Here is a 17,263-nt window from a genome sequence, read left to right as displayed (position 1 = left end):
ACGCCCTCCAGCTGAGACAGCCCACCCAAGCTTCGTTGCATCTGTAGCCGGCAAGTCTTGTAGTTTGCAAGCTCGTTTAGTCCACGATGGGTTCCAAATCATTTCTTGGCATGCAAACGTACACAGCATTGAGTGTACTGTCCCAACCTCGGGCCTGGCTGGCAGACACATTACGGCTGACGCCACCATGACCAACAACGGGTTCCTTCTACTGCAGCCGGCAGCACGATGCCAAGAGCCGTTCATCCAAACGACGCCATGCTTTTCCCGACACAACCTCCTACAGTGTTCACCAAACAATGAACTTGCAGGGCTCAAAGTGATGGCTGGCTGAACGCATGTACACACCTCTAGGTTGTACTTCTCCTTCTGCTACAATACTCCTTCAAAATATGCTGTGCATTTCAGAGCATTATGTCTGCATTCAAGACAAGCTTCCAGTAGCAACCAGCAGACAGTCACCAGGTACAAAAATTGATGGTTTTGTTTGTTCTGCAATAACAGCAGCTACAGAGCAGTCACTGCATTGATATTATAAACAGTTTTAGGATGTTTCTAGACCTGTATCTGCGGGACACGAAGCCACTATCCAGCCAAGCAGCCATTGTGTACTTTGAGCCTGACAAGTCAACGGATGTGCGACACAAGCACACCCAATCTCACCAGACTGGAACCAAAGAACAAAAAAAGCAGAAACAAGGGAGTCACGAAACGTTGCCTACTACACGAGTCAGTCCCGCTTGCTTGCATTTTTTTTTTTTTCACCTACGGTTCTAAAGAGGCTCCCACACAAATACGACTATACCCCAGAGCCATCGTCAGCTGCCACCAGCCATGTAAATTAGAAGGCAAGTAGCAGCAACTTTTTCAAGCCTCATCAAACGTAGTGAAAAACTCAAAATCTCTTCCTAACAGCATATCAAGGGGGAGAAAAACAGTGCTGTTTTGCAGCAATATCATGAGCATTTTAAAAATTGATTACGTTCAAAACTGCTTCTTCAGCTGCGCTCAGATTTCACACAAAGCTCCCATTTTAAGGCCTGTTTTTTTTTAACACAAGGGTCGGCAACAACACATGCCTAATAATTTAAAAATTGTCAAAAACTATTTTCGCCTATTGGATGGTTTTCTAGAAGGCACCTTTACCACTTCTGGGAACAGCAGTCACCACTAAAACAGATGTTCAGCAGTAAGCATATTGTTTTGGCACTGATGGAGGATGCAGCTGTTCCAAGAAGGAGTCAAGATGGCCGTTTCAGAAGCTGCTCCTGTGAGTAAAAACATTTTTTTAACTCGTTTTGAAAAAAATCGTGCAACAGCAATCACCAATACTGATGAAAAAGTGAAATAGGCCCAAAAATGCGAGGTTTGCACAACATTTAAACATGACCAGGTGAGCGGTTTGCAGAGGATAAACGTTTAACGTGTTCCCAATGGCATTGCAAAGCTGTCGACGCTAACGGCTCCTGGGCAGCGCCGTGTTTGTGCGTACTGCTCCTATGTATCTGGCAGGCCACTAACGACGTCGGGAGGGGACGTTTCAGGACGAGAGGGGGAAGAATAGAGAGAGAGCTATCTCTGATTGCAGCACGTCTCGTACATACCGGCCTTGGCAAGGTGTCCTTTATAGGAGAGAGCACGGGGTTCAGAGCACACACACACCCAAGGGTTAGACAGAACAGTGGGGCCTAGTGGCTACCGGGAAAGGGGTCACAGGGACAACAGTCTCCACAAGAAAAGAGAGACGCTTCACCTAGGCAAGGCAGTGCCGGGGCACTTTATCAAGTGGCACACGGAAGTGAATTCTAGTGAGCACGGTGAATATATTGAGCCTAATATGGTGCAGAAGTGCCCTTCAGTATACAAAGTGAGAGAAAATAATAAGCATTGTGACTGATTGTTAAACAGTTTGGATTGGCAGCACTTGTCTATAAGATACACTGAAAAATTTTTGGGTGGTCTTCTAAAGTTTGCGAGTTGTGTGAGTGAGGTGGTCGGAACTAATGCCTGGCCTGGTTTTCAATGTCTATTGCAACTTTTGGCTGCTTTGTGAGTTACTATATTTCAGCACGTATCACTTGCACCGAAAAATGAAAAAAATTATCCTAAAACTAGGGGTTAAGAAATGTGTCAACTTCACATCGCAACGCAATTTACAGCAATGTGATTGGTGGGGTCCTGCACATGACACCATTGTTTTTTTGTTTCATTCTTTCTCCTGCCTTTTTTTCTCATCTCCACATGTGTCAGTAGTTTGAGCGTGCAGTAATCCAGCCAACAAACAATTTCTCTAGCAATCCCCATAAGCTGCTTCCAGGCAATAAATAGCTCGTAGCTTTCATGATCTCATGTCGACAAGCTGCATTTGAAAAGTAGATATTGCAGCCGACAAATCGTCGATGCATCAAGGAAAATTCCAGGAGAGACGGTACGCAAAACATTCAAGCTTAAGGCTGCATCAGCTATACCCTTGACAGGACAGTTCTGTTTACGACGTCGGTGACTATCTATACTTTATAGATGGCTGCACTGATAGCAGGGGCAGCGAGTGAACTGTGGATGTCTTTGGTTTCATGGTAGTGAATTGAGTATACACAAAATATTAAATAAACTTGATTCCCAGCATTGCTTTCTATTTCTATCATTCAGTATTTAGCAAAGCTATTAATGGCACCTCAGGTGGGAGTCTTTTACATCTGTCATCATCTATGTTGACAGAAAATGTACAGAGAACAATGGTCAGCTTTTGCCGGGCTATTATTTGATCAAATGTCAATATCAATATGCACCGTCTTCTTAAACAAATATTTTGACAGTACTGCCATACACTGTGACTTGTATGCAGCTGATACGTAAGCATATATATCTTTATGCTGGCCCTACCCAGAGGTGTCAGCTATTTATGCAGTAGCTGTTTTTACGTATGAAACTACAGTATGTAAAACTAAATATCAACATTCCTCCCCCTGCAGTGCCAAACAGTAGACGGCAGGCAATAAACATTCATCTGCCAAGCCGTTGATAGACAGCGAAACACATTTCTGCCAATCCCTTCCGAACTTTGTGTGCCCTCTGGGAAAACAGGCATGGAGGTGAGGATTAAATGCAGAGGAGGGACCACTCAGCAGGCCATGTGTAACGGCAGGCTTCACATGGTGCATGCTTTATGCGCCTGACACTTCGGTTTATTTAAGCTAGCACGAAAGTTGTATGAACTGCGAGGAAGCCTGATTTACTGAGATCACGAAGTTATACGCATTATAAAAGCACAATAAGTAGTTGGGGCAGCAATTCTTAGCAGTGGCCAAGTGAGAAGTCAGGCCCATAAGTGTGTTTTGGGCTCTGTGCCAATGCTGTTTGAAATTGAAACAGTAACGGAGACAAAACTGTTTCCTTTCCTATGGCAAACAGAATACTGCTATTTGGCATCATGCCAATGTTTATTGTTATTCAATTTTTGCTGATGTGAATGCTACAGTGTGATTATCAATTTAAAGTTTACTCCATGGAGATTACTGACTGTTCAATACATCGTCACTTCACTGGGCATGTATGAAGTGAGACTCTCACAACAGGTTGAACAATTCACAAGCCAAATTTTAGTGTTTCATTAGGATCATGCTGGCCTACTAGCAGTTCGCCAACCCACGCACGATTACCTGCTTGTTTCATCCTTCTCTGAATAAAAAGTCCTCTAGCGAAACCCTGGTTTCCAAGCAATCTAGTGCACTCAGGGGTTGGAAAGGACTGCGTGCGGAATGTGTTAAACACTTGTGGGCATGTGGCAATTTGGACAGGTCGGTATGACACAAAGGTGCTGGATCGAGGGAAGCAAGAAACTCTTGAGGTTCACACAAGGGTGACACTGGACGCATGCTTGTGAATGGCATGCTCTCTTGGGTGGGTACACCCTCCCTGCACTAGTATAAATTCAAAATAGCCGCTCAAAATGAAAAATGAAAAGGACGTAAAATCGAAATATTTCAAAACTGAGCTGCTTCCGTGTGAAAGCTTTTTCTGCAATAATCATAAGTGGGTGTACAAAAATGCAGTTCCAAATACTACATGACTGACTGGAAAAATACAAAAATAAAAATAGCGATACACATGACATTCTGGCAAAAGGGGCCAGTGTCAATCAGCAAGATATTCCTCACGGTCTAGCACTGTATGAATTCACACTTTTGCGACATGAGCCATACAGTTTCAGGTAATAGGATACGGCAAAAAAAGAATACGCGACTTGTTTCACCAAAATTGCAACTTTCTTCACCTTAGCTGGAGCCTCAACAAGTGTTGCATATAAATTGCTTATAAGATGTCATCAGAAACAAATTTATCGGGACATCAAAGAAGCAAGCACATTTAGCGTTGCGATTCCAATTAAATTATATGTAGTACAATGCAAAATAGGCAAAAAGAGAAAGTCGAACAAAGACAGGTAGGCAATAACGCACCTTCGAGAGCATATTTCAGGTCTTGGGAGAACAGACCCCATAATGTTTGTGCACTCAGGTGTCCGACGTTGAGCTCTTGGGGAAACCTGGAATACAAAATTTCAAAACGTGATCAGTTTTGCTCAGTCCTAGAGTGACAACATTAGCAAACAATTCATTTTTGAAGCATTTCCAATCTTGTAAAACAACCAAGGTATACAACTGCGCTCGTCCAAGAACACATGGTGAAAAAAACACAAGAGCAATTAAAGCATTGCAGAATAAAACGCGTGCTTTCAGAAACAGGATAAAAAGCAGTTGCATAATGTTTGTTGATAGAAAAAAAAAGAGGGGGGGGGGGAGGTGGGGGTGCAGACAAAATTTTTTCCCTTCACCCCTGAGGACTAGTATTGCTGGTACAAAAATGCTACCCTGTCTGCCTATGTTCCAGAAAGGTTTGGAGGTTTTTATCTACGTGAAAATAAGTGAATTAATAAAAAAAATACCACACTGAATCGCAGATGGAAACAATTGTTTTGAATAATTATGCAATGATGAGAATGTAAGGACTTGGATGAACTTTTCGAGAAAAAAGCTTGGCCAGAAAAGGGCACAGTACTAGAACAATCGAGGGAGCAGTATAGTACAAGACTCACTGGTTGAGCACGGGGGCGTAGCTGTTTCGGTCCTCCTCGATGACAGACACCATGAGGGCGATGAGCTTGTGCCAGAAGTCGAGGTTATGCACGCTGGGGCCGTGCTCCTCCTCTTTGCCGCCGCCGCCGTCTGGCTGCTCGACCTGGAACTCGCGGTTGAACAGCTCGTAGCAGTTCTCGAACAGGAATTGGCACGTCGACCGAAGGCACGCAATGGCACAGTCCTTGACCACCGTGCTGGCCCGCGGGGGGCTCGTCAGCTCCTGCACTTTCATCCGGAAGAAAGTGATGCTCGTCAGGAGGTCCACCGTCGACTTCAGGTCCTGCAGCTTCTCCGGGGACGACGCCGGGAAGTTGTTCTGCGAGAAAAGGGCCCTTCAGTCGCTTCGCAAGAGTTGCGACAAATGAGGCTCGAAGATGTGGAAATACTACTCACTCTGTACATAGAGAGGTCGATTCTTAGAGAATTATGCAAGTGATCTAGAATTTTTACAAACTTTTCTTTCTGCAAAGAGAAAAGAGCAGGAGAAGAGACTGTAAAACACTCAGCCATCCAGATACTCAACTTCTTTGTCACAGACGAATAAATTCCAATGCAATGCATGGCTAATGACACTGTGATGCCTTGCAAGTTAAGACTCACCTATCTTCAGTCCAATTTTTTAAGCCCTTAATTAAGCTCACTAGATCCCAAGAACCAACAGACACCTTGTAAAGCTGCACAAAGCAGTGCAAATGACAATGCTGGTTTTGCATCCTATAGTTCATTTCACTGTACAACGCAAACTTTCTTAAGGTGAGCCCAAGTGCAATGATACCAACGGTGGATCCTAAGTGACCCCTCGGAGGGGCAGAATGGTGAGGTGAATACTAGTGAGCACGGCGGATAAGAGGAAGATGTAACGCACTGCAGGCTTGATAGAGCTGCTTTTGGGGATATTAGTCCGCCACTGGATGCTATTCAGTCTTGAGAATTGAATCGGCCTTCAAATCATAAGAGATGATTGACAGAAAACTTCCCAGTTGCAATGTGATCAACCAAAAACATAGTTTGCCCCTCAGATGGGTGGCACTGCAAACCAGTATCGAAACGACAGAGCTACTTTTTTTTCTGCGAATAAAAATGCCACAACCATGGTGTGTAGAAGGAGCATTGCTGGAGGGGCCGGGAGAAAGAGGCCCAAGTACTCACGCCAAAATTAGAAGCAGAAAAGCGGTCACTGGCGGAGACCGCCGAGGATGCCGCCGTGTGTGCATAGTAGGCATTGATGTTGGCTAGGAGGGTGCTCATCACAGCAGGCACCCCTTGGCACATGTACTTGACCGACAGGCAGTGGAAGTGCCTGCAAGGAGCGTGCACGCGCAGTGAAGCGCCAGGCCAGGGGGAAACTCTACAGTGGTTGTTTTCTCATTCCGGGAAGTAGTGCACACAACTCGGAGGCTGTGAGCTGTCGTACCTGCTACAAGACATGCAGTCACAACTTTGGACCTTTAAAGGGACAGACGACCAATTTTCGTAGAGTGTATTTTCTCTATCCCAAATGAAAGGCATCACTTAACACACTTTAACCTGAAACGATTTTGCTTATAGTGCCCTAGAACTTTTTAAACTGTAATTTTTAGATCTACTAGCCATACTACATGGCCTCCTAAAGGAATGCTATTTAAAACATCAGAGATATTTAAAACATCATCCCCCGCTAAAACAACAATAATTTCTTTCCTATACCTTTATGCGGTTTTTTAATCACACATTGACACCAATGGTGTTGGGACACACACCTACGTTAGTGTCACGTTTTGGCACTACTTGGTGCCACCTTTCCGACTTCAGAAGGTTTACTGCCAAATTAAAATTATTTCAGCCTGTTTATTTGGAAATTTCTTTTTGTTATCCCATTATATAAAATGTTGGCTTTCATATGAGCTAGAGGGCATGCACGACACAAAAATTGGTTGTCTGTACCTTTAAGCTCTTTTGAAATCTGTGATGAGTTTACAAACCTTGCTAAGAGTTGTCAGCGCATTTACACAGTACTGCTCAGCATATACACCCACACTTGTAGGGAAGTCAGGCATTTCAACATGGTCTTCTGCTATAGGGACTAGCTATGTGAGCACTAGCTGTCATAACAATTCTACAGTAAGAGCCCAAAGGGAATATACGTTATCCTCTGGTACAAGACTGATGGGGAGCAATAAAAAGCAAAATGGTGGCACCAAGCCAGTGCACACATAAAACCTACAGACAAGCCCATCTTTTCCAAGATCACCTGAAGAAATAACTGCCGTACCAAAGGCATGGCAGTTAATATGGCACACAATGATGGAAAACTTTTAAGATGGAACAGTCATCAATTGCAATCATAGCGCTCCAGCAGATTAAAAAAGTTTCAGACATGTAGCAAGTGCAACTTTGAAGGGACAAACGGTTTCTCGGAGAGATTGCGCTTGTACCAACATTTTAACAGCAGCTACTCATGCTCGCCAGCTAGTATAAGCGACTCGGCAGTAGGAAAACACTTACGTCATTGCCTGGTAAATGGATTCGATTCCATATCTCATTGCAAATTCATCCACAATCTCTTGCGGATTTTCTTCAAAGTAGACCTTCCATGCGTCGTCCTAAAGGAAAGACAAAAAGAAATTATGCTCTAATTTATACAGGGTAATAATACCCTCCTGGGAGAGGGCCATTTGGGGGTATTCTTAACAAGTAATTAAGTAAATTACTAAATATAGTTTTTTACAAGAACAGAACGGTAAGGTTGAAGCATACTGCAATGTTACAATGCCAGATTGGCACACTATGCTGAACATTCCTTACCCCTTTTGCTTCTGGCAGCTTCACCACTCCTCCATTCTGGTCACAAAGGTAGTAAAACAGGCTCTGAAAGGACAATCACACCCCAAAGAAGAGTGAGGAAGGCATAGAAGAGCACCAATCATTGCGCAATGAATACTTGGCAGATTTACTACACTAGAAAAAAAAAAATAATTCGTGCTTTATTACCCATACAAATGCAAGCACAGACATGCCCACACACACACATGTGGACACACAAAAGATGTTTAAAATCACCAAGTACAATAAGCCAGCAGATATGGAAATCCCCTCCGCTAAACATGCAAGCCCTAATAAACAATTGAAGGCATGTAGAATATCAATGTAAAGCCTGTTAGCAGAAACAAGATGGAGTAGTCGCTTTTTGTTGCACTTGTGGAACTCGAAAGAAGGGAGAAGGGTGCTTAGACTTCAAGAGCATAGACATTAGATGTTGACTTTTCCCTTTTCAATTTTAAGTATGGGAAAGTTTTTAGATTCAACAAATGCTCAGAATCAAGAAAAAAAAAATGCACTACACTATTACTCTCCAGGCTGGCAGTGACAAGTTTCTCACCTCATGGAGACAGGTGTACTGTATGTGGTATGGCGCAACCTTTTCTTCTCCCTTGATCTCAACGTTGATGTGTAGCCGAATGGCTCCGGACACCGCCGACTTGTCGGTTCGCTTCTCTGAGGAACAAATGACAGTGTGGAGTCAGCTCCTACTCGACTCGTTCATAGCCTGCCAAGCGAGTGACAAGCGCACTCTTGAGGGAAGCACACAACCGAACGCGAGATCCCATTCAGCCAAACCTGCACGCTGTACTATGTTCAGTTCTACCAAGCCTTTTAAACACAAAAATCAGGTTGGTTCCTACATGTGGCGTTTTATAAGCTGTGTGCACGCATATACACACATTACTGGTTCAGTTACACACTTGAAATTCACGAGTACTACTTGTCCACCTCTGGTATAACTCTACTGCTCTCAAGTCCAGTCATACCTCATTTTTTTTTACACTGTTATTCTACTCATTAAGAAAGTCCTACAGAGGCATTACCATACGTAAATTTGCCTACAAGGTATTACAAGCACAGGTGTAACCATGACGTGCACAGCTGAATTTTGCCACACGGTTGGACTCGTGAAAACTGAGATAACGTACCAACCAGATAAGATGAAACAAAACTACCTTATTGAATGCGGTGAGCTGTAAAAACAACTGTACAAAAACAAACGTACACCTGCTGCATTTCTGAAAGGCAGCGTGGTTTTTCTGGAGAGATCTAAAAGCAACAGTTTGAATCAGCTCAACCAAAGTGACGTAAACACAGGTAACTGAGTTCGGTATAAAACAAGTTTGCTGTGATGTTTGCTTGGCACTTGCTTTGATGCGAAGGCTCCTGATACTTTTCAAAGGTTACGAAACAAAAAAAAAACACTTTGTCCGATGAACATGCTTCAAAGCTTCGTAAATGAGCACATGAAAATTTTGAAACATCCAACTGTGACAGCAATGACACAAGCGAAATTGTTTTTAGTGCATTTTGATTACCCTTAACATCTCAAGCACTATCTTTTTTTTTTTCACAAGCTTACCCAGGTTGTACCAGACATCCATTTCTCCGCTCAGAGTCCTGACTTCGATGATTGTTTGGCCAAGAAAATCATCCGACTCCCTCGTCAACTTCTGCCGCAACTTTGACTTCAAATCGTTATCTTCATCCCTGAATGATAAACGAATGATGTTTAGGCTGTGAGATGCCGCAACATCTTTGACAAAGATTAGACAATCAAAGTCATGCTGCGCCAAAAACACTCATTAAGCTATTCACCAAAGCGGCAAATCTTGCACAAGTAGTCGTGGTGGACCACCAAAAAATATAGTACCATATTTTCCAGTGTATAATTCGCGGTTTTTTTCCTGAAATTTTCGTTGGTGTGCCTTATCCACTGGTGCAGTGCGACTTATGTATGAATAAATTTGGTATGTGACGGCCGCACGTGGTCCGTGCTCGAAAAGGTGTCTATGTGCTCCGTGATGTCAGCGCACGTTAAGAGACACAGCTCTATGGTCTAAATCAATTAATTATTTGTTAGCGAGTCGGAGGAAGAAGGCTTCGATGGTTTTGCCTCAACGCTGTCTGTAAGTACGTGCCATCTGTGTGTATCAATAAACCATTTTTGAGAAGTTAGTTCTGTCTAGACTTTGGACGGTAGATGCACGTGTCTAGCACTGCTTACCGGGGGGTTCAATCAGAAGCAGCGGCCGCCGCAACCATGTACTTTCGCCGCGCTTTCTAACGAACTGATCCTCTATGAGTTTACCTGATTAACAAGGGTGTTTTGTACACCGATGCGTCTTGCACACCGGTGCGACTTATACAAAAGCACGACTTATAGACCGGAAAATATGGTATATGCTATATTACACTGCCTGCACACCACAAACCACAATCCCTGTTACTGCTGCTTCATTAGCTTGTTTAAAATAAGTCAGGTGCCCATGAGCTATTGTACCACGGCACTGCTTCCTTAAAGTTTTATTTATGTTTGTGTTCCACTTGTGAGAATGTCTTATACAAGGTCGGTTTAGTTAGCTATAGCTGTAATAAAGCACTGTTTCAAGAAAACAAATAATTATTCAAAAAAAACAACAACTATCCATCAGCAGCATTGTTTTTTGCTCCCAACGGAAAGTAGCATTTATTTTTAAAATAATTGTTCAGTATTTGTAGGTTTGCTTTTTAGCAACATTCACAACTGCTGAAAGAAATGATTCCCTAGCATCCACCACTTTATCAATTGTCAAATCTGGGTTTCAATCAGAAAAGAAAAAACAGGATAGTAGTGTTTACAAGCACGCCAAAAGGTTAAAGTTCAGTTCATCACACGTGTAAAAGGGCCTTGAAAAATGTTCTCTTTCACATAGATGTGACAAGAGATGGGAACTCTTGTCCAGACAGGCCGCTGATATTTGAAAGAAGGCTGCTGATATCCTAACTGCTCACCCAATCTCATTATTGTGACAAACTACAGTGCGACACAGCCTGACGAGAAAACAAACGACAGCCGTCCTGACTCTTATTACTGACAAGGAAGGGTAGTGCAGCATTTGTTAAGCAACATTGCAGCGTTGCCTGGCATGGAACCAAAGTCAAACTGTGCTTAACCCTTTCACTGCCACTCCCGAGATAACTCAGGCAACCACACACGCACACTCCCTGCAACGCCCAAGTATACACGTGTTGCCATTTACTGAACTCCCTGTCACCCCCGAGACTGCTAGTGCAAAAAATTATTGTGGACGTATTGCAACAACAATTTAAAGCCACCTGAATACACAGAGTGGGTCGGGTAAATTTTAGACATGAAGCCCATGTTTCTACATATGCATCGCTGTGGCTAATCTCAGCAGCACAACCACATTAGCCGTGATGAGACCGATGCGACTAAAGCAGCGAAGGAAGACTCATTATTTACGCGTTAGATGCGAGGTGCCACTTTGAGTTGTGCATTTTTCAAAAAATATCTACCTAAAAGTCGTTTTTCAAACACCTGGGCATCCTAACTAGTCAGTAGTTATTTTAGTAAATATATAAGCATTAAAATGCTCGTATTCCGGTACAACATTTTGTTTGAATAAGGTAATCCTCACTAAAGTGTTTATGTGTCCTGCAGAGCATCATAGTGCATTACGAGCCTGAAAACATTACCGAACGAACCTGGAAAGAAACCTGGCAGGGAGTGAGAACCAATTAAACTCGGAAGTGAAAAGGTTATATAGGATGGACAGAGGCGCAATGAAGGGCAGGGGATAAAATGCAGCCAGGTGTCTTTGTTACTAGTTAAAAGTACTTTACATTACTTAAAGGGGCCATGAAGACAAAGTACAAGTTTGTTTTATTCGAAAGATTTTGAGTTTTATAGTGCCCCCAGCGCTTGTCCAGCAGCAAACGATGATTTATTCACGAAGAAATTAATCAATTTAAGTTAAAATTTTGATTTTTCCACTAAATCGTGTGTTCTCGTGGTCTGCAATGACATCACAGGAACCGACCGCTCTGCAGCCGATTGCGAAGCATTATTTACCGTTAGTGAACCTAGATGGCGCCACCATACCGTGGCAAGCCCTTTTCTGCCTTTGGTTCGTTTTTGACCGTATTTAAACCTGGCTTGTTTTTGTTCAGGGAGAAAATAATGGTTTCGTGAAACATAGTGCTTGCTCGACAAATACGGTCACGTAAGACACGTTGCTTGCATCAATCAGCTAGTGTCATCTAAGACAACCCCAAAGCCCCGCAGTCCTGCGCAGCTAAACCAAGCATAGTGCACGCAGTACCAACAGCAGTACGCATCGGTACTTCTATGTTTATGTTGCTTTCGTAACTTCCACTGTTTGTCCCACCATTCTTACGGCTTTTAAAAAGAATGAGCCCTAAATTTGAGCGCAAATAGCTCGTTCGGCAAGTTTATAAGCTCTGCCTAATTTGCGTTTGCTCTTGCCGCCCTCCGCCAATCGCAGAGCTGGCTGGTATGACATCATAGGTTCTGTTGCGGGAAATGAGCTAGTGGGTCGCATGGCCATTCCCTTTATTCCTAATTATGTAGCTTATTTGAGCGAAGTTTACGTTGAAAGTGGTGTCAGTATGATTCTAACGACGCCGTCTTTTGAATGAACCAAACTTGTGTTTTTGTCTTCATGGCCCCTTTAAAGTGCCTGAAAAGATAAAAGTATCCATCTACCCTCCCTTTGCTGCCTTCCCTCCCTCGGCTGATTTGCAAAAATGAAATGTGGCAACTTACCAAACTCGCACTTTGATGCGGTCCGAAGAGTTATGGCATTCGCTGCAAAAGCCAGACAACAATTTTAAACTCTGGCTTTCTAAATAGTACACAAAAAGACCAAAGGCAAACCAAGGCATGCGTGGGAGAGAAAAGGCAGGGAGTTAATGCCACAGCTGATAAAACAAGAACCATGCAGAAATTCAGCTTGATATAGCAACTCATACAGAATCTTTATATAGTAACTGCTTGTTTTACCAAAAAGTGGGGATGTTAATTACCCAATAAAATGGTCTCCCCCTTAAATGATGTGGTAAAATATTGGATGGCAAGTTACTAAGTAGGTATGTATATGCATACACCCATATTAGCCTCACTTGAGGCCTAAAGGATGCATGCAAAACATCTGTGTTATCCTTTCGAACAGCAGCAACCTTACTGTTCCGCATCCGGACCAACTCAGCACGGACATTGGCGTGGCTTCATAAGCTGAACATTATCTCTTCACCTCTGTGCGGAACGTGTGGTGCTACAGGTGACATCGGTCATTTTATTATGGACTGCCGAGAGCATGCGGAGGAGCGGTTAGCTTTGTTTAAAGAACTGCGAAGGATAGCCGCTCCGCATGCCTCTTTGAACGATTTAATTTTCCCGGAAGGCCATTGGATCACGAGGAGGAACATCTTTCGTTTGATCCTGCAATTTTTAAGGGTCACAAGCCTCAGCGAAGCATGGTGAATTCCTGCGCATAGCGGTAAAAAGGTGCTGACGGGTGAGCAATTGCCGGCATACCATGCAAGGCTAGGTCCACCCGTCAATAAACATCACCACCACCACCACCACCACCAACATTTTGAGGTGAAGGGCTGAAGCCGACACGGCGGGGCCCGGATGGCAATTGGGGGGGGCTTTCCAGGCAAAGACAAAAAATTCTTCAGCGAATCGAAAATAATGTATAAAGCTGGAAGATGGGGGACAATGCCAACTGGAAGTGACCTTCCTCTGTTTTTAATAACTGTGCTACATGAGCACTTGGAAGGACATTTGAGTCCAATGGCCTTCGAAATTTTAAATGCCATTCAAACTGGAAGGAGTTCTGCTGATCTCCAAGACAATTCTCAAAGGCAGTTGAAAGTTTCAGCATTCGCCCGCCATGTTTAGGTGTCGCCACTGCTGCCCTTCTTCGTTCTTGAGAATAATTTAATCTTAGAGTTAAAATTGGCATAAAAACAATTATGAGTAACCAAATATGATAGCAATCTACACGGGTGCACAAAAAATGCACTAAAAGCCAGTTTTATTTGTCCTTTTTTTCACCATTGGTGTTGAGAGTACCAAGTTACCTTGTAATCGCAGAGCGATAGAGAACAAAAACAAGTGAAAAAGTATGAAGATCGTGCACTTTAAACACCAAATTTAACTCTTAAATAATTGTTTTCGTAATTACGGCATGCAGAAACTGTGCCAGAGAGTATGACCGTACGCGTTTCAAAGGCCTTCGAGAACCTCAAAAGGTCGTTGGTGGTGCTCCTTTGACTCAAATAGCATTTCAAGGTGTGATTTGAGGCAAATGACATTCGACTCAAAGGCCTTCTAAACGCTTGTGTACATCGCCTCCTGTATTTTACAATGCCAAACGCATCGCGCGCTTCCTAATGGGAGTGAGTGGTAGTACGTCTGCAGTGCCCACCTGTCATAAGGTGGGGCCCCGAGCTGAACCGCGATCACGAAACCGTAACTGAATTCGAGAGTGGCTTGTGCCTGGTTGCCAAGGCAACCGATCTTTGAGATTGCCAAAGTAATGGCGCTCGTGCCAGCGTTAGAAAACTCAGAGCCGCGGCGGAGCACGTTTTGCCAATGTTGCCGCTTTCCACCAAGCGTCGCCCCGAGATGAACCGGCCACGTGACTAAAGCGCTGGGACTAAAGCGCTGGCCACTCTCCCCCATTGGGGGAGAGTGGCCAGAGTAGAAGGAGAGGGTTTGGTTGGCCGGTCCGGGCTGATGCGTTTGGCATTGTAAAAATACAGGAGGCGATGTTGTGTAGCACGTGTTTTACTCCACTTGAGGTCAAAACTGCCGTGTCGGCCTTCACATAGGAAGTGACAAGGGGAGTTGGGGGGGTTCTGATGGCGTGCCAGAGGCCGCATAACACTGCCGTGCAGGCTGCATGTGGCCTGTGGGTCACAAGTTGCCGATATCTACTTAAGAATATTGAAACCAGGCCGGCCGAAAAACAATACTTGATGAGCTACTCTTAAAGGATTCTGGCAGAACTACATTACATAAAGAAAAAAAAAAACGTATACTACTTGTAACCATACTGAACTTATTCAGCCAGTAGAGACACCGTATGAAAATCGAATCAAAGGCCTCACAGGCTCATTAAAGTTGAAAGATAGAAGGGAAGAGGAGGAAGGACAACTCACAAGCAAAACTTCTCGTTCCAGACGGGATTCAGGTCCCTTGGCATTGTCCGCGTCCTCTTCTTGGTCTTGCCTACTTGAACCGTTACGTAGGGATCGCTTGTGCCACTTTTGTCTTTCGCTATGAGACCTTGCGCGCATATGACTGCACACAGGCCCCGCCCCACAGGAAGACAAGTCAGCACAAGGCACTGACCGAGCATGCTACAACATTGCTCAGCACAGAACGCATGCACACCACAAAAGAACCTCGTTTTTTTGTTGTTGTTATTTTTTCGATGAAGCTGGACAGATGATGTGAAGATTGCATAAAGGTCTACAATGAGGTGGCAAAAAAGGATCTGCATTAAAACTTGGGCCTGACCCGTTTATCAGGCTGTTAGCTGAGTAAACAATAAGCAGACCAAATGGGCTATAATTATACTGCCATTAAGACAACCTCGTATAAAGCAGATTCATTGTTAAAAGGAAGGTACACTTTTGGTAATTTTGAAAAAGACTAATGAATTTTCACTGTCCCTTTGAGATCATCTTGAAGTGAATCTTGCATACAGCATCAAAGTTGGCTTTAACTAACTAGGCGAGGCACCTTTCTGACACAAAAAAATGTAAGAAAATTGTTTACTTGTGTGTCTTAAACCCGTAATTGAAGCGGGAAAGATGGCACGAGAACTGGTACTTAAGCTGATCACATTTTTTTGCATTTGAATGATTTAAGGTTCAGAGCAACAACCCTAAGATATGGCAGCAACCTAGGCAAAAACTTGACACATTTATGCACAGGCAAAAGCTAGTTACCAATCACTGGCTTAAAATGTTCTCTGCTATTATGCTTTGGCAAATAAGGAAAAATGCCTGCACAAGTACAAGTGCAACTGCCTTATGGCAAAACGATATTAAGCTCTTGTTGTTTCTCTGATAAGTAACCGGACAAAAATTAATTGTTGTTTTTATTATAATTGTTAATTATTGTTTACAATTTAAACTGAGAAGTCATAAATTGCTGTAGGACATATAAATCCACTGAATCCAGGATGCTACGAGCACCCTGCGGTATTGGCACACTTGAAAAAGGTGTTCAGTAATGTTTTTTTTCAGGTGGAGCAGAAAGTTTGTGACTACACAACAATCGTCATAGCTAAAACAATAATAGCAGTTGTAATTTGTTTTATCATGTAAATCTTGTTGTAATAAAACTGGTACAAAAAAAGCTTCATATAGCTTACTCATTGGCATTGAGCCTAAAAACTCACTCCTTGCCTTTTCAGAGGATAGTTTATGCTTGGATGCAATGGAACAGTTCAATCAAAACAGATGTAGGATGCAGTACTGAAGAACTTAATGCAAAGTTTAGTATCTAGTCACTGCATCCTTCAAGAAAAAAATTTAGAACTATTAAAAAAAAATTCACCTGCCGACACCCTGGTGATCAGTACCTTTCTATTTTTTTAATCAATACTGCTGCAAAATGTTGTTTGGCTAACGTTTGTTGCACCACAGCACCTATTATAAAGTCTAAAAGTTTCTAGACTTGATGAAGCACAATCTATGACATGTGAAATAAAAGATTACTCAAACAACCACGCCTAAATCTGTGAGCATTATTAATTTGTTATAAACATAGCAGCAAAAGAAAAAAAAGCACAACAACACTTGCAAATGAATGCTCTTGATTTATACACGAATGTGTTCTTCAAAACACACACGTATGCACACACATGGCACAGCAGGTTAGTGTACACAAGGCTGGTAGCTAAAATTTTGCAAGCTGTCTCTGTAAAGAGATGCTCTCAGCCTACAGCAGCCTTATAGAGATGATTAAGGGGCGGAATGTAGGGATGCGAAAAAAACCCTCTGGTTTGGGTTTGAAGAAGTGGTGAGATTTCTTTGAAAAGTTAGACGTTTCAGGTCACAGGAACGCTGCTAGGAAGACAGGCAAAAATGGGAAGAGGTGCAAGGAGTGCAATGTGAACTTTGATCGAGCAGCATGCAAAGTGCCACGGAAGCATCGATGGAAGACCACATTTTATGCACACAGACAGGATTTAAATCATGCAGCAGGCAGGTAGGCAGGCAATGGCAAAAAGAGACATACCAAAGAACAGCAAGCAAGACTCTTTCAATCCAGTAAGACA

The 17,263-nt window shown here is 43.1% G+C and overlaps 1 protein-coding gene across 5 annotated transcripts in view; it reads right to left on the bottom strand.

Moving 5' to 3' along the window:
• The window catches only part of LOC144170477 (protein unc-13 homolog B-like), a 343,140-nt gene that overhangs the window by 23,962 nt on the left and 301,915 nt on the right, over positions 1-17,263 (bottom strand). For all 5 annotated transcript variants that reach the window (XM_077700308.1, XM_077700307.1, XM_077700305.1 and 2 more), the window contains 10 exons: positions 15,132-15,273; positions 12,727-12,768; positions 9,520-9,647; positions 8,494-8,609; positions 7,920-7,982; positions 7,620-7,717; positions 6,285-6,435; positions 5,529-5,597; positions 5,093-5,451; positions 4,458-4,543 (listed from right to left, as the gene is read on the bottom strand). In XM_077700308.1, coding sequence (XP_077556434.1) covers positions 4,458-4,543; positions 5,093-5,451; positions 5,529-5,597; positions 6,285-6,435; positions 7,620-7,717; positions 7,920-7,982; positions 8,494-8,609; positions 9,520-9,647; positions 12,727-12,768; positions 15,132-15,273 — 1,254 coding nt within the window. The remainder of the gene's footprint in view (positions 1-4,457; positions 4,544-5,092; positions 5,452-5,528; positions 5,598-6,284; positions 6,436-7,619; positions 7,718-7,919; positions 7,983-8,493; positions 8,610-9,519; positions 9,648-12,726; positions 12,769-15,131; positions 15,274-17,263) is intronic.

The sequence above is a fragment of the Haemaphysalis longicornis genome, unplaced genomic scaffold (genome assembly GCF_048455015.1).
Source record: "Haemaphysalis longicornis isolate Haplotype H1 unplaced genomic scaffold, Haemaphysalis longicornis Haplotype H1 scaffold_2, whole genome shotgun sequence".
NCBI classification, from domain to species: domain Eukaryota; kingdom Metazoa; phylum Arthropoda; class Arachnida; order Ixodida; family Ixodidae; genus Haemaphysalis; species Haemaphysalis longicornis.
The sequence above is the reverse complement of the archived record's forward strand: the minus strand, read 5'-3'. Positions and strand labels throughout refer to the sequence as shown.